The sequence below is a fragment of the Porcisia hertigi genome, chromosome 28 (assembly GCF_017918235.1).
Source record: "Porcisia hertigi strain C119 chromosome 28, whole genome shotgun sequence".
NCBI classification, from domain to species: Eukaryota; Euglenozoa; class Kinetoplastea; order Trypanosomatida; family Trypanosomatidae; genus Porcisia; species Porcisia hertigi.
The window spans coordinates 829,242-852,483 of record NC_090587.1 but is presented as its reverse complement, the minus strand read 5'-3'; the positions used below and the strand labels follow the sequence as shown (position 1 = coordinate 852,483).

The following is a 23,242-nucleotide window of genomic DNA, read 5'->3' as shown; positions in this document are numbered from 1 at the left end:
TGCGGTGGTTCGCTCTAGGAGAAACGACACTTAGACAAGGAGCGGGGGATGAGGCATGTGTTCCTCTCTATTCGCATGTTACATGTGCTGCCACAAGAATATGTCTACGCCTCTGCCCCCCCCCTTCTACCCGTGCGCAGCTGTGGTGGTGGTGGGGGGGGGAGAGAGAGAGAGGGGTTCCACCAAACATAATGGATAACCATAGGTACCCCCTGAACTGCCTGCGTAGAGGAGAGGAGAGGAGACGATTTGTAGGCCTTGTACCGTTGTAGAAGGGGGAGAGGGGAGGAGTCCAGCAATCATCTTGCCTCCGAGGTGGATCCTTGTTTGCGTTGTTCTGAGAGTGCCAACCTGCCCCCCCCCCTCGCCCTCTTCTCCTTCAGGTTTTGTTGGATCGTATTGTCTGAGCTATTCACGCTTGTCGGCGTCTTGGCAGGGCTAATGAAGTGTTCTTCACTCTCCGCGCGATCTTCTCGGCCGGCGTGTTGGAGAGTTTATGCATGGCGCTGCAGCGTCTGCCCCCTCTCGCCTTTCTCAATCAGGTCTGCGTTTTGTCTTCTCTCTTTCCCTCTGCCATGTGCCTTATTGTTTGCTGCTCTCACTACTCGGGCCTGCTTTCTTGTTGTTGTTTCCTCCCTTTCCACATGTCTCACGCTGCGTATGTGCGTTCGAGCACATTCGCATACCTACACACACACACACACACACACACACAAAGAAGGGGGAAAAGGCAGTCTCGTGTGTGCTTCTCTCCCTCAGTCGCCCTGTTGCCGCCGTGCATATCAGCTCTCTCTCTGGAACCGATTCATCTCTCTTTCTTTCTTTCTCTTACGCTATCCAGGGCTAAGTCCCCCCCTCCCCCCCCCCCCCTTTCCCCCCTGCAGCACACGCTCTACACACACACACACCCAAAAAAAAAACGATATCAGAATCCTACAAATGGATGTGTATCGCCAGGCGGCTGAGATTATCAGCATTGTGCGTGAGGGTAACGGAACGGCCAAGGCGCTGTGTTTGCGGAAGGAAGTACAAAAAAAGAAGCAAACGTACGCTGTTGTGTGCGAAACGCTGCGCCACTACGAACTTCTCAAGGATGTCCTGGAGGTGGCAGAGTTCTTCAAGTACTACCCACAAGCAAACCAGAATTTTGCGATGTGCATGGCCTACGACGTGGTGCTCGGCAAGGGAGTCAATACTCACAACGACAGCACCGCGCGCGCTGTGACGCAGTCCGCTTCCTACCTCCGCGAAGCGTACTGGCAGGTGCACAAACACCACGTCATCCCACCGCGTAACATCGAGAAGTTTCCGGAGGCGGCGGCAGTCGAGACGGGTAGTGACACGGGAGGGAAAGGAGGCAGCAGCAACGGCGCGTCTCCATCCAACGTGCTACAGCTGCCGCGCTACGCTCGTGTCAACACGCTCAAAATATCGGTGGAAGAGTTGGTGGGGCGACTGCGCCGCTCTGCAGAGGCGCGTAAGCGCGCCCGTGACACGGGGGACGATGACGGCGATGCTGCTGTCAGCTCTCAGCCGCAGAGGCAAGACGGCGAGAAGCGTGTCACACGTCGCGCGTCATCTCGGCCGCACCGTCCATTGCCTGAATTTACACAGGACCCTGTTGTGCCGGATCTGCTGGTTTTTCCCCCTGGCACGGATCTGCATGCCCACCCGGCGGTGCGCAGTGGTCAGCTCATTCTACAAGATCGCGCCTCCTGTCTTCCAGCGGCGGTGCTGCTCGACGTCGTTCCTGTGGAGGTGTGCGAGGCTGATAAGACGAGCAGCAGCAATGGCGGAAAGAAGAAGAAGTGTAGTGAGGCGCTGGTGAAGGAAGTGGGGAGCAAGGGGACGACAGCGGTGACGACACGCAAGCCCCTGGAGTACATTGTTGACGCCTGCGCTGCACCGGGCAACAAAACAACGCAGCTCGCAGCGTTAGGTGCACCGCATGTGAAGATCATGGCTACCGAGCGCGATGAGCGGCGTGCGGAGTTGTTGTTGAAGCGCGTGACGTCGCTTGGCGCGGCGGAGTATGTGAATGTCGTCAACATGGACTTCTTCCAGCTCTCCTCCGACGACCGCGCGGCGACAGAGGGCATCCTGCTCGACCCTAGCTGCAGCGCCAGTGGTGTTTTGACACGCGTTGACGTGGCACTTCAACACCACCACCGTGGGCAGAAGCATCAGGAGAGCAAGGGGAAGGCTCAGCAGGCCGAAAAAGCTACTCCCACCCTTCGCCAGGGCCCCCGAGGTGGCGGTCACCACGAGGATGCAGGCAGTGATGTAGCAGGGGAGGAGGAAGACGGTCTGTTTGACCACGACGTCGAGGGGGCCACCACAAGTGTTGCCATCAACCCCGACACACAAGGCAACGAATTCTCAATGAAGGAGGAGCGGGTCGAGAAGCTGGCGCGGCTGCAGCGTAAGTTCCTGGCGCACTCCTTACTCTCCTTTGAAAACTGCCGCACTGTTGTTTACTCCACCTGCTCCGTGCACGAGGAGGAGAATGAGGAGGTGGTGCGGCAGGTTTTGGATGACGAGCGAGTGAAGGCGCATGGGTGGCGGCTGAGCAACATTATGTCCAATACGTGGAGGACACGTGGCTTGGAGAGGGAGGGCGAGGTGCACCCGCTGCGCTTCACCATCCGCTGCGATCCAACGACGGACGCGACGAACGGCTTTTTCGTTGCACGCTTCGACCGCGTGTGCTGATGAATGCACCTCCTAATTTTTTTCCACCACCTCCGTGCGTCTTTCTGTGTGCATATGCGGCACGGTATCTTGGGTGGAGAAGGGAGCCTGCTTTCTACTCCCTCATCTCTGCCCCGTTGCAGCGGCAATGTTTATCTGATGGTAATGAGGTGCGGCGTGCTTGTGTGTGTGTGTGTGTGTGTGTGTGTGTGTCTGCACGTGCATCCTTGCCTCTCTCTCTGCATTGAGGCTGGGGAGGTGGGGAGGAGGAGGGCAATGAAAGGGGTAGCCTTTTCCTTTTTTTTTGAGGGCGGGGGGGGGAGGGGCGCGGTATGCAATCCTCTGGGGTGTACCCCCCTCCTCCCTCCTCCATCCTCCCCCCCCTCCCCTCACCACCACCACCACACGCACACACACTCGCTGATTTCTCAATGCTTTACCGAATAGTGGTGGCTGTTTCGGGTCTTTTTTAACTGCATCGAACGGTTACTTCGCGTAATTTTAAATGTCCATTAATGGTGCAGGAGATGCGCCAGGGGGGCTTCCCCCCCCCCCCTTATGCACCCCCCCCAAACAAAATAGAGTTCTCGTAAGGAGGTCGAGTTTCAGGAATACATGAGGATGCACAAGCAAGATCGTGCAGCGGCATCGTATCCTCTCCTCCCCAATGAGGGGCAGGAAGCCAGCTTCTTTCTCGTCAAGTGCATGGGCTGGGTCTTTCTTCCTATCCCTTTTCTGTGCGCTGCTGCACTTTCTCTTTGCCAATACGGATTCCGCTTTATGATGCCTTTTTTTGAACGGCTCAAATTTTATTTTTTCGCTCTCCCTCTTTCTCTTTTTTTTTTGCGGTCCCACGTCCGTGTGCTATACGCCATCGTTGATGGTGTTTATACACACACACACACACACACACACACAATCTGTGTATATATAAATGTACACATCTGTGCAATTACACCTGGACTCGCCCTTATCCGCGTCTCTGTTCTGCATTCGGTTGGTTGCCAGCAACGAACTACGGTTTCGGCATTCCCTTCTTGATTCTCCCTTTACTCGCAGGCGTCTTTTTTTCTCGGGATTCGGCACTCCCCTCTGTCCCTCCTCTACACACCTTCATCTCCTCCCCCCCTTCCCCACATCTGGGTGAAGCGCGTGCACACGGCGTTGGAGGGTAGATATTGTTCGTGCCTTTTCCTTATTTCTCTCTGTGTGTGTGTCTGTCGGCCTGTGCGCTCTTGTGTACCTTCGCAAATCCAACACGAACTTCACATCGCAACTACCCCCTCCCCCACCCCCCTTACGACACACACACACACACACGCAATACACCCCCCCCCCCCCCAAAAAAAAAAAAGAGAGGGAAAAGAAATGGTCCAGGGACTCTCTTCGGCAAAGGCCGTCTTGGCGCTCTTGAGCGAGCAGGACAACCTTGTTGTGCTTTTTGCTCTCAAGCGGCTCTCGTCCTTGATGGACACGTTTTGGCACGAGGTCAGTGCAGAGCTGCTACTTATCGAGGAGCTGGCGGCTTCTGAAAAGCTGGCGGATGAGACTCGCCGCCTCGCGTCTCTCGTCGCCTCGCAGGTGTACTTCCACCTGGGTGACTACAGTAACTCAGTGAAGCATGCCCTGGCGGCCGGTACTGCCTTTGACGCGACGACACGGTCACTCTTCACGGACACGATCTTGAGTCGCTGTATTGACACTTACGTTGTCTACCAGGAGACCCCGTTGAGCGAGCGGGAGCCGCTGCCGCCGAAGCTGGAGGAGCTCTTTGTGTCTCTGACCAAGTCGTGGGTTCTAGAGAACGAGACCTTGGCGGACTTGAAGGAGATGGTGGGCTTCACCGTGCGTGCGCTCCGACTGGACTTTTTGGAAAGGGTATTGCGCCAGGCGCTGTGCAAAACACAGTCGGCCGAGATTCTCAACTTCACCTTCTACGTGGCAAATGTGCTGTTGCAGGACATCACGTTCCGTCGCAAAGTCCTCCGTCTGCTTGCGGACCTGTACACGGACGGTCTCTCCACCATCGACTACTACTCCCTGGCGCACTGCCTGCTGTTTCTTGGTGACGTGGAGGCCACGTCGAACCTTATTTGTGGCTTGTGGAAGGGAAACAACCGAACAGTCGCCTTCCAGTTGGCTTTTGACCTTTTCGAGTACGGAAACCAGGAGTACCTTTCAGGTGTCATTGCTCATTTGGAGAGGCAGTTGGGCGTATCCGAACAGGTGCTGGCGGCGCCATCAACGCAGGGTTCCACTGGCGCTCCTGGTGAAGCGGGGGCTCCATCTGCACCCACAGCGGCCACTGGAAATCCTTCTGGTGCGCGGACCGTTACGGCGACACCGGATTCGCCGGAGCAGAAGCTCTTGTCAGTTCTTAGTGGTCAGGTGACTACTAACCTGAACGTGAAGTTTCTCTACTCTCGCTGTGTTGCCGATGTATACGTGCTGACCCATATCAAAAAGATGACCGACCCGCGTAACTCTGTGGTGCACAACGCCACGGTAGTGGCGAACGCGTTCATGTACTGCGGCACCACGATGGACGGCTTTCTCCGCGACAACATGAAGTGGCTTGGCTCTGCGCAGCACTGGGCCAAGTTCACTGCTGTGGCGAGCACGGGTGCCATTCACCGAGGGCACACGGAGGAGGCGATGCGGGTGCTGGAGCAGTACTTGCCGAGGGGCTCGAGTGTGCCGACGCTGCCGTACCAGGAGGCAGGTTCACTGTACGCTCTCGGTCTCATTTACTCCCCGCTCGGTTCTACCCGTGATCGAAAAACAATTGAGTACCTCGAGGAGAACTTGCAGAAATTCTCTACAAATGTCCAGATGGTCCACGGCGCCTCACTAGGCATCGGTCTCACAGCGATGGGGCTGCAGGATGAGAATCTCTACGACCTTCTTTTCACGTGCGTGACGGGCATGGACGCTGTGGCTGCGGAGGGGGCGGCAGTTGGCGTCGGCATGCTGATGCTCGGAAGCGGTAACGACATGATTCTTCAGAGTCTCAAAAACGTCGCGTACGAAGAGAACCAGAAGGAGAAGGTCATCCGTGGTGCGTGCATGGCAATGGCGTTCATCAACCTCGGCCGCGAAGACGAGGCGCTCCTGCTGGCGGAGGAGCTGCTCGAGAGCAGCGATTCGTGGGTACGCCTGGGCGGCTGCTTTGTGCTTGGCCTGGCTTATGCCGGTACCGAGAACGCCAAGACAATCGAGAAGCTGCTCAACATTGCAGTGAAGGATATGTCCGATGACGTCCGCCGCACCGCTGTAACCATGATAGGCTTTCTGACCTTCAAGGATCCAAACCTGTGCCTTGACTTAATCCGTGCGCTGGTAGATAGCTACAACCCGCACGTGCGCTACGGTATCGCGATGGCGCTGGCTGTGAGCGCAGCCGGCACTGGCAACGCCGCCGTCATTGACGTGCTGTGGGACATGCTGGAGGACATCGTGGATTACGTGCGCCAGGGTGCCATCATGGCTCTTGCCATGGTCATGGTGCAGCTGACAGAAAAAGAGAACCCGAAGGTAAAGGACTTTCGGCTCTTGTTGGAGAAGAAGATCGAAGACCGTAACGAGAGCCGTTGTTCCAAGTTTGGTTACATCCTCGCCACTGGCCTGCTCGACGCGGGTGGGCGGAACTGTACCTTTGCAATGCACAAACAGCGCCACCGCCTCGACAAGGCGGTTGTCGGCGTCTTCATGTTCGTACAGTACTGGTACTGGTACCCGTATCTTCTCATGATCACTCTGGCCATGCAGCCCACCTGCATCATTGCCCTGAACGAGTCGCTGGAGCTACCCGAGTACACGCTCAAGTCCAACGCCCCGCCCAGCACGTACGCCGTACCAAAGTCGGTGCTGCAGGAGAAGAAGGTTCGAGCGTCCGGGGTGCAGGCAGTCGTGCTCTCCACGACGCGCAAGGAGGAGGAGCTGCGGCAGCGTCGTCACCCGGGGTCTGGAGGCCCAGGAGCTGCCGCTGTCACCTCCGCGACTGGCGCGTCCGGCGGTGATGGCAGGTCTGCTGATGATGGCAGCAAAAAGACTGGTAACGATAGCGGCGACGCTGGGTCTGGCGGGCCCTCGGCCCAGGAACCGTGTTTTGAGCTTCTGCACAATCCAGCGCGTGTGACAGCGCACCAGTTTGCTGTCGTGTCGCATGATGTGGACGCGCGATACGTGCCGCTGAAGCCAGATCCGATGGGCATCTGCCTCCTGAAAGACACAAAGCCTGAGATGGGTGCAGAGGCGCTAGTGGCACCTGTGGTTTTGTCGGACCGTGACGAGGCCCCTGTTCCAGAGCCTTTTGTTTACCCGTAGAGCCGCAGCGTTCACGGGGAGGGGGGAGGGGGGGGGAGCGAGGAAGGGTGCGTAGTGCGCTGCCCTTTGGCATCCAAGTGCTCACAGGCACATTAGAGACCACATCGGTCCGACCTCATGACAGTGATACGGCACATCCCTCCTCCTCTCTCCTCCTCCTCCCTCCCCATCTCTCTCCTTCAAATGACGTTTTTTTCCCCTCTTCCTGTCGAGAATGCTCATGGTCTCCAGTCGCATTGCCCTAATACGCGTTATGCGCCTCTCTCTTGTTTTTTCTCTCTCTCTGTCTCCGTTGATCGATTGAGCTTTATGTACTCCGTGTGCCGCAGTTTGTTTTTTCATTCTCGTTGACTTTGTGTGTGTGTGTGTGTGTGTGCGGGCGCTGAGCTATTCAAGTTAAAAGGAGGATAGACGAGGAATAGCAAAGGATGAAGTCGATAAGTGTTTGTTTTTTCCCTCTGTGTGGGTCTGTGCGTGTCATGTCAGCTCCGGAGGGGGGGAGGGGGACGAAGAGACTCATTCATGGGCCCCGGAGTCTTGTGGTGGAAGAACTCCCTCCTGCCGGTGCCTCGTCTCCATTCGTTCGTATCTGTATCGAACCTTCGCTCTTGTTTGCCAGTCCCCCGCTCTCGCGGTTCGCCCCCTTGCAGATTTTGGCTCGTTTCTGTTCTTGTCTTCGTTTTCGATTCCCCAAGAAAAACGTCTGGTGTGTATACGGAGGCGCGTCGACAAGTTATGTAGCTGTGATGCAGATGCACATCTGTGGAGCTGTTCCCTCCAAGTAGACAGGCAACAGGTCCCCCATTCTTCCCCCCCCCTCCCCCTCCCCCCTTCCCTTCGCTTGATCTCCCACTCTTTCACCCGATTTGCTCCTCTTGTCATTTGTGGGTGCTCTCGTGGTTTTGCACCGTGGGACCGCCCGTGCACCACGTCTGCTGTCTTTTCCTTCACTCCCCCTTTTCCTCCCTATGCACTCCTCTCTCCCGAGAGAGAGCCGTTCTCTTCCTTGGGTACTGAGCCTCATGTACTCGTATTCACCTCCCACAACGCTCCCCCCTCTCTCCCCCCCTTTTTTTTTTTTGCCCATCCCCTTCACCCCTCCTCCTCCCCCCCTTCCACATACACATACACACACCAAAAAAAAAGAGATCATGTCGCTGCATTTCAATTGGGGTCGATTAGATGAGACGTGCGCAGAGGCGCTTCGACACCTCATCAACAAGCGCCTCGCCGAGATGGTGGATCACATCAACAGCCAGAACACTGTGCCTTCAAGCACCGGTGCCGCGGTGCCAGCGGCCATGGCTGCAAAGCCGAGTACACCCCAGCCTCCCACAGTCCCTGGGGTTGCAGGAGCTGTTGCCTCTTGCCCGGCTGGCTCTCACGGTGCTGGGGCGGGAAAGGCTGAGGGCTCACTCCACGTTAGCGGCATTGCGTCACGACAGGAGGCCGTGGCTGGCTTAACCACTATCCCAGGAGGTGTGCCTAACCGCGCCACTTCCATTAGCGGGGAGCCGATCTCTAATCTGTTGCCCAACTCCACGTGGACGAGTACGGCTTCACTGCACCCTTCAGGCACGCCAGTGTCCAATAGTGGTGTTGCTTTGCCAGGGTTTGCAGCGTCGGCGCCAGCACCTACGGCAGCGGTACCTTCCACTGGGAGTGTGGGCGGCTCAGTGGGGGTGGGAGGTAGCAGCATCGCTGGCACCAACGTCTCTCTCTCAGGGCCAGCCATCAGCTCCGCCACCCCACTGCACAACTGCGGTTATCACGGTGTAGGTGCAGCACCGCCTTTAGCCGAGACGAATGCTAGCAACGGTGTTGGCGGCCCGTCAGAGAGCACCTCCCTCGCGGGTGAGCCGATCTCTGTGACCGCCTCAGCCGCCAATCGAAGTGTCCTCAGTCATTCGTCGCCGGGATTAGGCCCAACAAGCTCGACCGCGGCTACGTCGTCCGCTGCTGCTGCTGCTGACGCGGAGGGTGCGAAGAAGAGAATACCACCGATTGTGTACTTGGAGGTCGGGCGAGTCGAGTGGGGGACATCACCGCCATTCATCGAGATCGTCGCTTTCGAGAACGCGATTGACGGCCCGCCTGGTAGCACACGCCAGCGTATTCCGCAAGAGCACCTGGGAAGGGGGGGTCTCTTTGGTGGTGGTAGGGATGGGCAGGGCACCGGCACCGAGGCACGCGGCAGCTCCCCATACACTGTGTGCCGCACCACATCGATGGACACACTAGCGTTCTCCACAGCCGCCTTGGATCCTGGCGCGGGTCTCACCGCCGTGGCAGACAGCCCCAGCGAGGGCTCTCACGGGCTAGCTCCCCGCCTGCACACTGGGGTTAACACGTCACACCTGTTTGTTGGGTCTCATTTACTACTCGATGAGGCAAACGCCGCCGCCGCCGCCGCCGCCGTGGGGGGCGGTAGTGGTGCTAGAGCTGATATGCCTCCCTGCAAGCCTCCGTCCCCATCCTCGCATGCGCAGTGTTCATCGCACCCGGAGCCAGTGGACTCACTCGCTTCGGTGCTGGGCCCAGGCGGACTTTACGTGCGCTTGCACGTGACGTACGGTGGTGCGATGCACCTGTCGCTGAACATCGCAGTGCAGCATGAGATTCGACTCGGCGCTGTTGCGCTGCGTCTTAGTCTGCCAATGATGTTCTACCTTGCCAACCTCGACCTTGACTGTTATGTCTGCGTCAACATAAAAGACAGCATGTGCGAGGTGTGGCTCGAACCGGGCCCGCTTTCGCCGTCCATAGTCAATCGACTAAGCATCATCGCCACCGTCGGTGGGGACGATGCTGAAGGCGACTCAGACTTTGAGGGTGGCAGAAAGACCAGTGGGACTGGCGATTACGGTGCTTCCTCCGCCGACTTCTATTCCCGCTTCGGAGGCAGTAGCGTGTCTGACGTCGATGGCGGCGAGGAGGGCAACGGCGTGTACATGAATGAGCACGAGGTGTCGCAGTTCGTGCTGCATGAGCTGCGTGCCGTCTTACGCGAAACACTCATTGCCCCTCACTCGATTCGCATACCTATATCCTTTGGCTGAGGCGTCCGCTGACGTACGCGAGTATGGAGTGGGGGGGGTGCGAGTTCTTTTTGGATAGATCTTCTGCTCTCTCTCTCTCCCCTCCCCTTCCACTCCTCAACCCACGAAACAACAAAAACACACAGTACAGGCACGTCATGGAAGAGTAGTACGCCCACCCCCCACCTTTTTTGTGTCAATGCCGGACTAAGTATCCCCGCCTCGAGTGTGTAGACTAGCCTCAGTAGCGACTTTCCTTTATGGAAGTGCGTGCGCTATCTCCGCACCGAACACAACGTCGCTAGGAGTGTACGGGAAAGAGGGCGCGCTTCCGGTGAGGGAAAAGTAGTCTTCTCCCCGCTCGGTTGTGTCCCTACCCTCGCCGATCTGTGTTGCCATCTTCGCTCTGCGTCAAGCGCTCTTCTTCAAAGGTTGCACAAATGATGGTCGCCACGCAATTACAAGAGGTGGATGCACTCCCTCCTCCTCCTTTTGTAATGAAGAGCGTTTCCTTCACCACTCTCTCTCTCTTTCCCATTTTTTTTCTTCTTTCTCTCCTGCCGACTTGTGAGTGTTGCTGCGCTTCGTGTGTAGAGTGACGCGGTGTTGTCCTGCAAATTTCATCGGTGTTTGTGCGCCGTCTTGACCACATCTTGAACTCCTACCAGCAAGCACCCACCGTGACGGTAACGAACTGTAATAGAACGAACACAGCCGCCTTTCTCCCTACTCCCCTCTTCCTTCATACTTCCACACCCGTGCACCTGCTGCGGTGGCAGTACACGTCCCGTGGCTTATGTGGGGGATACCTGCATGCTGCAGAACTCATGCACACTTGGTTACATGTACACATGCAAACGGCCTCACTCTCAACAACACCCCGTAACAGCTTGCAGACTTTACAGGCACACGAAGGGCCTTGCAACGGTGCGTGAAGCACAACGCATTTATGTTGTCTCAAAGCACCACGGCCTCCGCGGGAACGGTGACGCTTCCGCCTTCCAAGGTGAGCACCGTGGGCTTTGTCACCTCCGATGGCACCACCGCAGCTCAATGTACCCCTCCCATACGATCGGCAGCGCTCAGCGCCACCTTCTCAAGATCTTTGCCGTCGCCGCGACGTCGGCCGCCACAGTCGACACGCCCCGAGGAGGCAATCGCATCCCGCTACTTACAGCGTCTCGGGAGGACCTTCATTCGAAGTTCGCTTATCCATCGTATCGACCCCCCAGTCGAGCCGACCAATGACGTCGCCTCAACCAGGGAAGGTCGTAGCAACATCCGTAAGGAGTCACTCATGCATCGTGAATCTGAAACCCAGAGCGAGCTCACTGTGGCACCGCTGCGCGCCTCTATCATGGCCGACTCTTCTTATGTCCGTGAGGACGTCAAGCCGACGTCTACAGTTTCTGCTAACCGCCGACGTCGTCAGCGCAGCGGCCCGCGCGTCAAGTCCCGGTCAAATGCCCTCGAAGGCAAGCGAGGCAGGCTTCTCAGTCGTTCGCGCAGCCTCGGTAGGGGAGGAAGACACCCCAATCCCATGCCCTACAGCACCCCCCGCTCGCCGCGTTCGCCAAGCAACTTGGACAGCAGCATTTCCAGCAGCTCAGTCGCGAGCCTCGTTAGCAGCGAGTGCGGCAGCCAGGCCACGGGTCCTTCCTCGCCGCGCCGTCATGGAAAGAGCGCAACGGCTGCTGCTATAGCTGCAGCGAATGCAGACGCTTTGGTCGCAAAGGCAGCTGCGTTGATGGAGACCGCCGCGCCACCACACCGGAGGCTTCGAAATGAAAACGAGCGTTTCGCGCAAGTTCTGGCACAGGAGCAGTCAAAAATGCTTTTGCTTGTGGGGCGCCACGCAAATTTGGAGTCCGACATGGTGGACTTGCTGGAGATGGCGGACGCCGCGAGCGGGAAGTCGCAGCAGGAGGGATTGTACACGTTGTCGATGCCAACCGCACACACTGCAAGCCATGGGGCGGCAGTGCTCTCAGAAGATGTCACCGGTCCGCCTCGCCAAAACCGAGGCCCTCGACGTTCCACGGTTAGAATGACTTCATCTCCGCAAAACCTCCAGCAATTGCGCCATCAGCTGGAAAAAAAGGGCAAGGAGTTCCTGCGCAACTGCGGCACCAACCTCGATGTAACACACCTGCGTGAACTCGTGGAGGGGCTTGACAACGAGCTGACCTTGATGGAGACAATACTCGAGGAGGAGTTACGCGATGTGGAAAAGAGCGATTCGCAGAAACAACCCCCCTCTCCGGCAACAGGAGCTGCTGCTGCTGCTGCTGCTGCTGCTTCAGCGTCTCCTCCACGCCAATCGCTGCGGCAGCGACTGCAGCATGCGAGAGTAAGGAAGGAGGATCCACTGGAGGCGTCGTCCAACTTCACGCGCATGGGTTGGCTTCTGGAGAGCGTCGACGCAGAGCTTCTTACGGACTTTCAGCAGCCCCAGCCGGCGGAGAGGTCTGAGCAGCAGACATCTGAGACTGTGACTGAGGTCGAGGATGGGGCGCACCGCCAGAGTCTGTTGACTGTGAACGAGAAGATGGCCACCATGTCCACGAGCCTCACACTCCAGCAGTACAGCGCCAAGGATATTTTGAGCCACCCCACGACCCCCTCTCTCCCCACCGACACAACCGCGACGGCAGGAGAGGCTGGGAAGGCCGAGTTCGATCCTCGAGACCTCCACCGTGTTTCTCTAACCGCCACAATCAGCGAGCCAAGCATGGTTCCCTTCTCTCTTTCGGATCCTATTCATAGCGACAGTATGAGAGGGTCATGTGAGGCCGCTTCGACCTCGGCTGTCAGCGGGCGGCAGCAGCAGCAGCAGCTGCTGCTGCTGCCAAAGGGGCTGCAAGACACACTTGCTTTGTCCCCCCAGGTCCCTGGTCAGGCGGCTCGACTGAACCTCCTCAGCTTTATGTCGGATATGCTTGGCAAGTGCCAGCTGGAGCAGGTACGTCCGGCGGGCCTACGGTGGGGTCCATCGCTATCGGCACCGACGCCGGAACTCGATGGCTCACTAGCGTCTCAGCTTGCAGCGCTTGACCACCAGGCGCTCGGCAGGGCCGAAGTCGCGAATTCAGGCTCCAATGGCGCGTTTTCGGAGTCTCATGGGGTGGCCACAGGGGGTGGCCAGGTTCGTGACGCTGCTGGGGGGAGTGCGTCGGCGGCGCGACGGTCCTCCTCCACCTTCTCAGGCGCCAGCGCTGACGGCGCCAGTGTTACCCACTCTTTTGGGGCAGACAACTGGTCTGATCAGTATAGCCGCTCTTCTGACCCAAGGCGTCGCGGAGAGAGTGGCCCCCCCCTTAGCATTAGTGCCAGCAATCCAAAGGCACTGCTTGGTGCAGAGCTGCGCAACCTGCGTCCTGGACTGCTCCACGATCTATACGAACTGTGCGCGCTGCACAATTGTGTGCAACTTATCGAGGCCCGCCGTCGCGAACTAAGCAAGAGCGCCGGCAAGGGTGACGCAGAGTATGTGGCTGAGATGGAAGAGAAGCTGGCTGGGCATCGTCGTCAGATTGAAGCGATCCAGCGTGCGCGCGAGGAGGCTGCACGGCGCGAGGCGGAGGAGAAAACGCTGGCGCTGCAGCTGAACCCAAAAGACGGCGATGTACGCACAACCAAACGCAGTAAACTCGGTACCCCCGCTGGCTCGAACCGGGGGGCTTTCGCTGAGGAGAGCGACGGCAGTTTCTATAATAGTAGCGCAGTCCTGTGGATGTCATTGCCTCGGACTGAAAAACAGCCTCCCGCAACGTCGACTCCGCCTCATTTGGCGGGTCCGAGCAAGCCGACTGTGCAGCAGCCGGTTTCGGGACAAGCGGAGACAGAGCTGCTGCGTGAGATCCTCCCGGACAAGGGGCTCGTTTTCACCGTTGTCGGAGTCCAGCGTGGCCACCCCAACTCCGTGGCGGACGGCCCGGGTGGGACTGGGAGTGTCACTGCTGCGGCGAGGGCGGACGCCGGCGCTATGGAGATGCATCCCAAGGAGACTTGCAACAGCGTCGCTCCCAGTCGGGCTAGCGGGTCAAACTACTTTCTCTACTACGAACTTCGCGTGGAGCGGCCTCTGTCGGCCTCTCCACCCCAATCCACGGATCGCGGCGGTCCCACCAATGGTGGGCCCACCACTGCCGCTTCTGCTTCGGTGAGCACTGTGGCCTCTGTGAGTGTGGCCAGACGCCGACTAATGAATCTGAAGATGACCTCCGGGGCCGGAGCATCAATGGTGGATGAGGCGAGGGGGACGGTTGTGAAGAGGAGCGTCACCCCCGGGGCTCCGCCGCAGGTGTTGCTCAGACTGACACCTGCGAAGCCAGACGCGGGTGTGTCATATGACCAGGCATTTAGTTTCAATGCTGAGGACCCTTCCGAAGGCGCCCAACCACAGCAGCAGCCACAGTCGTGGCGCGATGGCTGGGATGTGGATTCGCCGGTTCCTGGCGTCTTTGCGTTCCCTCTCGGCGGCCTAGGGCTCCAAGGAAAGTCGCGCAGCTCATCGCTGGACAGTCGCAAAGTTCGATCGGCCAAAGGGAAAAAACCCCCCAAAGGTTCTGGTGCGCACGGTGGCGGCAGTGCATCGAAACTGGCGAGGAAGGGTACGACCGACAAGAGGAAGCCCACTGGGTCTGCGAGGCTGCCAGGCTCCGCGTCGAAGAGCTCCAGAGACCACCATGCGCATTCACCAAACCCGTCATCGCCGGTTTCGGACACCGAGGCAGGAGAGGAACGGGGCCGGGGAGCTCGAGCATCATTGCCTCAATCACGGGACGGCTTCTCGAAAGCGGACGAGGGGTCACTGACGCACCCAGGGCAGCTGCCTCATACTCCGCCGCTGTCCCCTGTGCCGCGCCCCATCGGTGAGTGGGGGGTGCCGCATGCGCATGCCGAGATGGAGGCAGTGGAGAAGAACGGGGTGGTGCTGGCGGTGCTGCAAACCAGCGAGGGCGATGACGCTCTCGCGAAGGCGTCCTCTGCGGATCTTCAGAGCGGACGCGGTGGGACTGATTTATCTGCGGTCCAGAGGCTCCTAGCGGCCATCCCTGACACCGAGATCCTTGATTTGATGGAAGGGCAGCGATCGTCTGGGGCTGGTGGTGGATCCAGTGAAGAGGATGGGGGCGGGGGTATGAGGATGGGTCTGATGGCAGCCGACACCGGCGCTTCTTTAGTGAACAACATGGCGGAAGAGATTCTCTCCCAGGCGATGCTGGATGGCTCCGGTGGTGATGGCCATGTCGCTGGGGGAGGCCGTAACGCGAGAGGAAGCTCTGTGCGTTTTGATGGCATCGGAGAAGGTGTGGACAGGGAAGGCTTTATGGATTCCGCCCAGATGGCGACCAAGGAGGAGATGGGGGCAGGGTACTCGCGTGGGTTGTCCTTGGCCGTAGAGGAGGGAGAGCGCAGTGGCAGTTCTCACATCGGCGGTGTTGGGGCAGACGGACATGCTTCATTGCTCCTCCTCGCCACTGACTCGGAGGGCCGCCCATTATCCTCCACATCCCAACAACAGAGGGGGCCATGTGGCTCTCAGAGAAAGTTTGCCTCCAAGAAGCCAATCTCATTTGGGGAATTCACGCTGAAAGACGCGAAATCCAGAGCATTCCCTAGAGTCAGGCGTGCCGAATCTCGAGCGGCGAGGCCTGCCATAACGCCGGCGCCCTTCTTCACCATCAGCTCGCACTCGCATCCCCTTCTCGCCACGGAGGGGGCGAAGTACGAAGGTGGTCCTATTCGCTTTGAACACTCTGGCGACGGGGCGGCTGATGGGGAGACCACGCCATCTTTGCCACTGCTATCCGCTACTAAGCCACAACATCCACTCAAAGTGGCTGGTGGGAAAAGGCCCTACAGGAGGAGGGGTGCCCCAGAGTCGCCGGCAGCCTCGGCCGGGGCCCCCGGGGAACCATCGGTGCCATCAGATCACAGTGAACTGGATAGCACCGAGGAGGGACCGAACATGCCCGTACCGCCACCGGTGGTGGTGGTGAAAGGGGCACCGGGTCGCGCAAAGCCGTACATGATGCTCCCAGATCAAGCAGCTGCAAGCTCTCTTGGTCCGTCACTTCGCAACCAATTTGCCCTGCGACCAGCTGGTGCCAGCCCCGAAGGGCGCATCAGTCGTGAGAATCAGAGAGCACAAGGAGACGTGAGGTCCACCCATAGCGCCGCCGAATCTGCCTCTGTCTCTTTGCAGCAGCACCTAACAACAGAGAACTCTGTGCTTCCCACAATGGGGGCTGCAGCGGCGGCGGCGGCGGACGGGGAGACGGTATCACACGTGCAGAAGTTCCTCGAGGCCGTCAAGGGAGAATTCCTGGAGAGCAGCCCGTCGGGAGGCGGTTTCTCCAGCCAGGCAGCGGGTCTGCGCTCAAAGAAACCGGCGGGGGGCGCTGCTGGGGCTGCGCTCTTCACTGAGTTGAGTAAGCTGCAGGAGGATGCTCGTGATCTCTTCATGATAGACCCTGAGCGGTTTGACACCGTCATCTCGGAGTTGATGGGGCAGGCCGCCAGCGCACTGCGGCAGGGTTTCGCGCGCTGTACGCCATCACCGCCACCGAGTTCCAGGGGGGCGGATGGGGCGGTGACGAGTCCAGCGCATGACTTCCCCCCCGGGGGTCGTTTGCCGGCGTTGTGTCATGGCGACTCTCAAGGAGTGGGCGGTACCGATCGTTTAGCTGGTACACTCTCTGACGCGGGAGAGGCATCCTTGACGCAGGGGAAACCACTCAATGCCTCTTTTGCGGTATCCGCAACGCTTGTGCAGTTTGAGGCTGCAGTGGAAGACTGGAATAATGAGCGCGGTCGTGGCGATGAGGCGGCCCTGTGCGTCGGCGAGACGCACCCCAGCGGGGCCTTCACGAGAAAGCGAGACAGCCGCACTTACAGCGCAGGCGCCGGTATGTCGGCGCTTCCGTCGCGTGGTCTGATGTCGTGGCTGCCGGGAAACCCCTCCCAAGCACCAGGGGCGAAACCGAGTGGTGCGGAGAGCGGTATCGATGAACAGGCTCCCCTCTCGCCGTCGTTCCATTCACCGCTCCATGTGCCGCGACGTAGCACGCACATTTTCACGAAGGCGGACACCATAGCCGAGGGAGGAGGGGTGCTTCGCTCTTTGTCTTCCGCTGACGCGGTCACCGAGGTCGAGAGAATTCTCTATGAGCAAATGAAGGCTCAGGTTCTGCTTCGAGCCATCATTGCAAAGATGAAGGAGATGTGGCATACGAAGCAGCAAACCGCTCGTGCGAAGTACCGCGAGCGCCTTGTTAACCGCAGGGAACGCTTTATGGAGCGCGCTATGGCTGCCGCGTGGGCAGTGGAGCGCCAGCGCGTGGTTCATCTCCACAAGTTAATTTACTTGCTTGATCGCCAGGTCGGCCGCGTACACGGGTGGCTGCCGCACTACTCTGATTCTAACGTGCTCATGGACGCGTCGTCTTTCGCATCGCTACCTCGCAATATGGGCGGTGCAGCGCTTTCTGGGGCGTCTGGTAGGACTCGTGCCCCACTTGCATCGTGGTACCGCCAGCGGAACCAGATCGCAATCGACGCCGCACAAGATATCGCTGGCGGCGCCCCAATGAACGTGTGCCCGCGTTACCTTCACTATCTCCCACAACGCCGCATGTACTGCTACATGCATCTAGCAAAGATGCGCCGAATGCTTCCACTTCGCCTCGTCCGCGCTGGCATTCACAAGAGCCACAACCGGCACCTTCTCCTCGGCTACAACAAGGTTCTCCTCGAAAACCCTGAGGGGCAGACGGGCGACTCCAGCGAGGGAACACAGTTCACGGGCTGGCCGCACCGAAAGTTGCCCCGAAGACGTCATGACCACTCCAACAGTCACGCCACTCCCTTCCAAGTAGACCGGTTTGATGATATGCTCACAAGCGGAGAACGTGCGCGCTACAGGCGGCGCCTGCAGCGCACCGCTGCTTTCCAGAGTGTTTCGAAGATGTATTCACCCCAAATGAAGCGGGACGCCGATTTGCCCTTCGTTGTTTAATAACACGCGAATGCTGCTTTCTCTGGCGGTGGACATCGTTGATGGGTCTTTATGTGTTGTTGTTGTTTGTGTGTGTGTGTGCACTCTCTCGTATATATTTGCTCATCTTGACGACTAAAAAAGACACGTTTCTTTTTTTTTTGTTTTTTTTGCTCGTTTGTATGTCGATGGCGCTCGCGAGTGCGTACGCGGGGGCGAATGGTGTTTCCGTCATGAAGAAGAGGATTCGCCTGGGGATAATGATGTTTGATGACCCCCCCTTTTCTTCCCCTCTCCCTCTCTCCCTCCCCTCTCCCCCCCTCGCTTCATTTCGGTTCACCTGCTTCCCGTTCAGTCCTCCGTTGTATATGTGCTGAGTTTTCCTCGATTTCCCCCCTCTCTCTTCCCCTCCCCTCCCCTCTCCCCTCCCTCACACACACACACACATATATGTGTATATATGTGCATATGTGTATGTATATGTGTGGGTGTGTGCGTGTGTGGAAAAATTTGGGGCTACACAGTGCCGTGGTGCACTCATGTACAAAACATTTGAAACGATCATCAGTATTCAAAAGAAAACCGATATGAACCAAAAGGATGGACAAGGCAAAGGTCCTGGAGCGTGAGAGTGGTGTCGAAGCAGGGGCACCAACGCTCATGCACCTCAAGAGGCTTCACAGCCCCCCTCTCTTTCTCACTCCCACTTTCCCCGCCTGCGTCACGTGCTCAGTAAAGGCATGTGTAGCCAACCGTCGCTGTGTGGCTGTTGCTTGACACGCTCATCGGATCACTTGCTGTCCTTCTCCCCTTTGCCCTTTTCTCAGATTTCACTGCCTGTGTTTCGTGGCCTCTTACCTTTACTCAATTTACACTTCTTGATGCGTCATGTCCTGTGCCATGTGCCCTCTTATTTTCCAATGACCTCCTCCCCCTCCCCCCTCCCCCTCTTCTTCTTTGCTGCCTCATCCCCTTCCCATACATTCACACACAGACACACACACACACACAAATCCGTTTCAGGGATGAAAGAGCAGCAGAGCGGGGGTTCGGGGGTCAATGTTTACTGGTGCTAGTCCAGCCTGGGAGTTCTGCACCGGCCACTTGGCCCCCTTATCACCCCACCCCATTTTCTTCTTGTACTCATATGTGAAGTCGAGAATTCCAGTCCATGCGAGTTCTTGTTCGCTGCCTCTTCCCCCCCCCCCCCCCACGGGATCTCTTTTGTTTTCTCACGATGTCAGGGGTGTGGTGGTGGTGGTGGTGGTGGGGAATCTTGGAAGAGGGCGGGAAAGAAAAGAAAAGAAAGAGGGGTTATGGTTGGAGTACTGTGGTCTACCTAATTCGTTTGGCTTGTCATGGCTCGAGTACCCCCTTTTCCTCTTCACTGGGGCAAACAAAACAAAATGGTATCGCGAGGAAAAGTCGGTATCGCGCGTGTGTGTCAGAGAGAGAGAGAGAGGAGTCATCCCCCCCTTTTTTTTTGTTCGTATCCAGAAGAAAAGGGAAGAGTGAGGAAGGGGGTGGGAACAACGCAGGAGTTTGTATTTGACGTGCATCATGCTACTCCGCTAAGCGAATCCCCTTCTCCATCTCGTCCCATTCATTCTTCATTGCCCCGTCTAAGGGGGGAGGAGGATATATGTTTGCTCTGGCTGCGTGCAGCGCTGCGGGACTCGATCCGCTCTTGTGACCCGTTCTGCCCAGCGCCACAGAGGCCGAAAAGGGGGACTCTTGCAGCGTCTCTCTCGCTTCCCACTTCCCCTTCCCCCCCTCCTCCAAAGCCAACTCAACCCGCTCGCCTATCTCCTCTCCCTCTTTCAGGAAAAGAACAACAATCTAGGGAATACATGGCGGCATTAACACCGAAGGCGGCGAGCCCCACGGGGCAGGTTGCCCCGACGAAGACGTTCATCTCACCCCCACAGCAGCGGCCCTGTTCAGCTGGCCTGCCCCCCTGCGCTGTGCTTGTCAAGTCAACGTTGGTGACGCCTACAACATCGATATCGCGCCAGCATTCCACTACACCAACGAAGTCACCACTCCACTCGCGCTCCGCGTCCTACATAGCCTCAAATCCCACTCTCCCTCTGCCACCTCCATCAGTGCCAGCGAACTGCTGGTATGCCAAGGTATTCGCAGAGCCGCCTGGTGCTTCGATGTCCGCCTTCCATCGAGATCACCGCGGCAAGGTCATCTTCTCGCCTCGCCCCGTGCCGGTGGAGGCGGAGGAATTGCTAGCGCTGCCTGGCCAGTGTCCGCAGACCTTGACTATCTGCGAGGTGGGTAAGGATCTTCTCTACGGAATGGCCTACCTATACGCTCCGCCTCTTGCCGTCGAGCATAGGTGGCGCGGCCGCGTGGCGCACCTCCACCGAGTACAGAAGCTACAGACACCGATACCAGACGTTGTGCGTCGAGGCCTTGAGGGACGCGCCGCTCTCCTAGGGCACCAGCAGGCAAATGGAGACAGCAAAGTAGCATCGCCGCCGTCTTCGCTTTTGAAAACGTCGCGATCACCGTCGCCAGCTTTAGCTGCATCAGCAGTTAAGCTCCTAGACTACAGTAACGTCATGCGCTTCGAGCGCGGTGAGGCTGCTGTATACGAACGTCCCGACGACAAGCTGCTGATTGGCATAAAGGTTTTTGTGAATGAGGAGATGGTAGAGAATCATTACCCGGACGTGCACGCGTTACCACAGTGTACGGCGACAATCACCGCAAAGGAGGCGGCTCAATCGTGGAGCTGCGTTCCTTTTGTTCTGATGGGGTTCCTCAACCAGATGCTCATAGACCCCATATCCATATTTCACACACTTTCTTTGAACTTTGTAGAGCATCTCCTACGGGTGAAGTTGCATGGCTGCAGTAACACCGCCACCTCAGAGGAGCGCGTCAGGGCATCGTCAACGCAGTCTTCATCGTTGGCGGCTGCCAACTCGCATCGCACCAAGGCTGTGTCGCTGGAGCTGCCGTTACGGGTGGAGGTGGTGTACGGTTGCCGAGCAGAGGCATTTTACTGCACAGAGTTCATCTCACGCGGTCAATGCCTTTTGCGCATGACGGAGGCCTCGAAACCGTCGCTGAAGAGCTACGAAGAGAAGCTGCGTGCGTTGGTGAAGCTGCGCCACACGGCACCCCAACTAATCCCCCGCCCTACGAGCGGCTTCTCACCGCCGCGCGCCTGCGTCGGATGCGGCCATTTGCTGCAGTACCGCTGCACTGTCTGCGGTGCCGAAGTGTGCGGAGAGTTGACATGTGCCTTTAGCGCTGTCACTGGCTACCCCCGTCCTTGTCGGCGACACGCCTTGAGGAGTCAATCAACAAACTAAAAACGGACGCCTCCGAGGCGTACGGGGATTTCTTACTAGACAACAAATCGATCGTGCAAACTACAGCAAGCCTGGTTGGATATACGGGGACGCAGTCTGGGATATATGTGTGTCGTATTTTTTTTTTTCTTGTTTCAGTAATCAACGTTGCTGGGGAGGGAGGGGGGGGGAGGGTATGTGCATGTGTGTCGGCATGCGTGCATGAGCGCATGCTCAGAGTGCGATCGGCGCTTTGGTGAAGGCGCATCTTTTCGACACTTCTGTAGACACCGTTCCCCCCTTCCCCTCCGTAGAAGACAGGGCAGTGTAGACACGCAACACTTTAGGGGTCGTGTTTTTTTTTTTTCGAGTATATATTTTTTTATAGCACTTGAAAGCTTCTTCTATGTAGCCATACAAGCGACGCAAAGGGAGAAGAGGGGAGGGAGAGTATTCCGTGCGGGTAATCATCATGGCGGGCCAAGTGAACGAGTGGTTGTATTGCAGACGAGAAAAAGAGCGGACGAGATGCCTGTTCAAATGGGATGGACTGCTGCCCCCGTTTTTCCTGTATTACGTACCGTCACTGCAAGTCTCGCTTTTTTGTCTTTTTTTTTTTTTAGCTCCTTCCCCTCCGAGGCGGCCATTGCTAAACAGGGGCTAATTGTATGTATGTGTGAACAGATGGCTGGGCTCAGATAGGGTGGTGATGGTGGGGGGGGGGAGGGGCTGGGAGCCGAAGCTCCGTCGGCTTTACTGCAACGTATATATATATTTCCTCATTTCTATGTTTTTTTCATCACACTTCATCACTGGCTTAGAAAAGATATCGAGGACTGCGCTGGTGCATCTTATTTCTCTGCTCTGGGCACCCTTGCTCGTCTCGAAAGATTCTACCGCGCAGCCTCCCTTCTTCTTTTCTCCTCTTCCTCTCTGTCCTCTACGAGGACTCCCCCCCTCCCCCCCGTATCTCCTTCGATGTACACGTTCCACTCCGTTGTTCCCCTTTTACTGGCACCGCTTTTGGCTCGCCACACTCATATCTTTTTGTTCCACGTGTCTTCGTTGTTGTCTGTTGGCTCCGGGCACTCCTTGCCTACTCGTGTAGCGGTGCTACAGATGCCCATGTGTGTGTGTGTGTGTGTGTGTCTATTTGGGTAGTGGACCGCGCCACACACACACACACACACAAGGTTCGGTTTCACTGTTATGCGCTCTTGCTTCGTGGTGAGACATGCTGACGTTTTCTATGCCACCTCCCCTCCCCTCCCCTCCCCTCCCCCCCTCCAAGGAATTAGCAGTGCGCGGGTGGTGCCTGTCTCCCCTCTTGTATTCGCGTATGGAGTAGTAGTGAGAGATTCTCCTGGTTGAGCCGAGAGGGGGGGTTGGCGGCAGTGGCGGGGCATCGACTCGGTCACTCCCGAAGGAAAGAAAAAAACACCAGCGAATGTTTTCGTATCTGCACTTTGTGTGGTCAACCAAATGACGGGAGGGAGGATATCTCCGCGTGTGGTATCACGCATTACGTACATATTTTCTGAGGAGGCCAATCACATTCCTTTCCCCCCCCCCTCCTCCTCCTATCACCTTGCCAACATTAGAATGCTTCTAGGGCGGCGGCGGGGGTGTCACAGTCAAGTGCTTATTGCGTGAGGAACACAGAGCGATTTGTGTTGATGCACGTCAGTAGTGCAGGTGCTGGATGGGGACGGGTTGGAGTGATGGCCGACAGTGAGCACGTTCGCACTATTCACATGGTTGGCGAAGACAACGCCGTTCAGCATATTCCATGCATCCCTCACCCCCTCCTGCAAATGAAGGGGCCTGCTGGCCCCCCCCCCCCCCGAAAAAAAAAATAAAGAGTCGGCTTGGGG

General features: G+C 57.7%; 5 protein-coding genes across 5 annotated transcripts; all 5 read left to right on the top strand.

Moving 5' to 3' along the window:
- Window positions 1–939: 939 nt before the first annotated feature.
- Window positions 940–2,712, top strand: JKF63_03597 (uncharacterized protein; the record flags this gene model as incomplete). The annotated part of the gene is made up of 1 exon (XM_067899598.1): window positions 940–2,712. One exon carries the CDS (start codon window positions 940–942, stop codon window positions 2,710–2,712), a length of 1,773 nt encoding a protein of 590 aa, XP_067755837.1.
- Window positions 2,713–4,059: 1,347 nt separating this feature from the next.
- Window positions 4,060–7,017, top strand: JKF63_03596 (uncharacterized protein; the record flags this gene model as incomplete). Its single annotated transcript, XM_067899597.1, has 1 exon — window positions 4,060–7,017. The coding sequence occupies one exon, from the start codon at window positions 4,060–4,062 to the stop codon at window positions 7,015–7,017; it is 2,958 nt and encodes a 985-aa protein (XP_067755836.1).
- Window positions 7,018–8,168: 1,151 nt separating this feature from the next.
- On the top strand, window positions 8,169–10,076 carry JKF63_03595 (uncharacterized protein; the record flags this gene model as incomplete). Its single annotated transcript, XM_067899596.1, has 1 exon — window positions 8,169–10,076. One exon carries the CDS (start codon window positions 8,169–8,171, stop codon window positions 10,074–10,076), a length of 1,908 nt encoding a protein of 635 aa, XP_067755835.1.
- A 928-nt stretch (window positions 10,077–11,004) lies between these two features.
- JKF63_03594 (uncharacterized protein) lies at window positions 11,005–18,078 on the top strand (the record flags this gene model as incomplete). The annotated part of the gene is made up of 1 exon (XM_067899595.1): window positions 11,005–18,078. One exon carries the CDS (start codon window positions 11,005–11,007, stop codon window positions 18,076–18,078), a length of 7,074 nt encoding a protein of 2,357 aa, XP_067755834.1.
- A 1,829-nt stretch (window positions 18,079–19,907) lies between these two features.
- JKF63_03593 (uncharacterized protein) lies at window positions 19,908–21,389 on the top strand (the record flags this gene model as incomplete). Its single annotated transcript, XM_067899594.1, has 1 exon — window positions 19,908–21,389. The coding sequence occupies one exon, from the start codon at window positions 19,908–19,910 to the stop codon at window positions 21,387–21,389; it is 1,482 nt and encodes a 493-aa protein (XP_067755833.1).
- Between the last annotated feature and the right edge of the window lie 1,853 nt (window positions 21,390–23,242).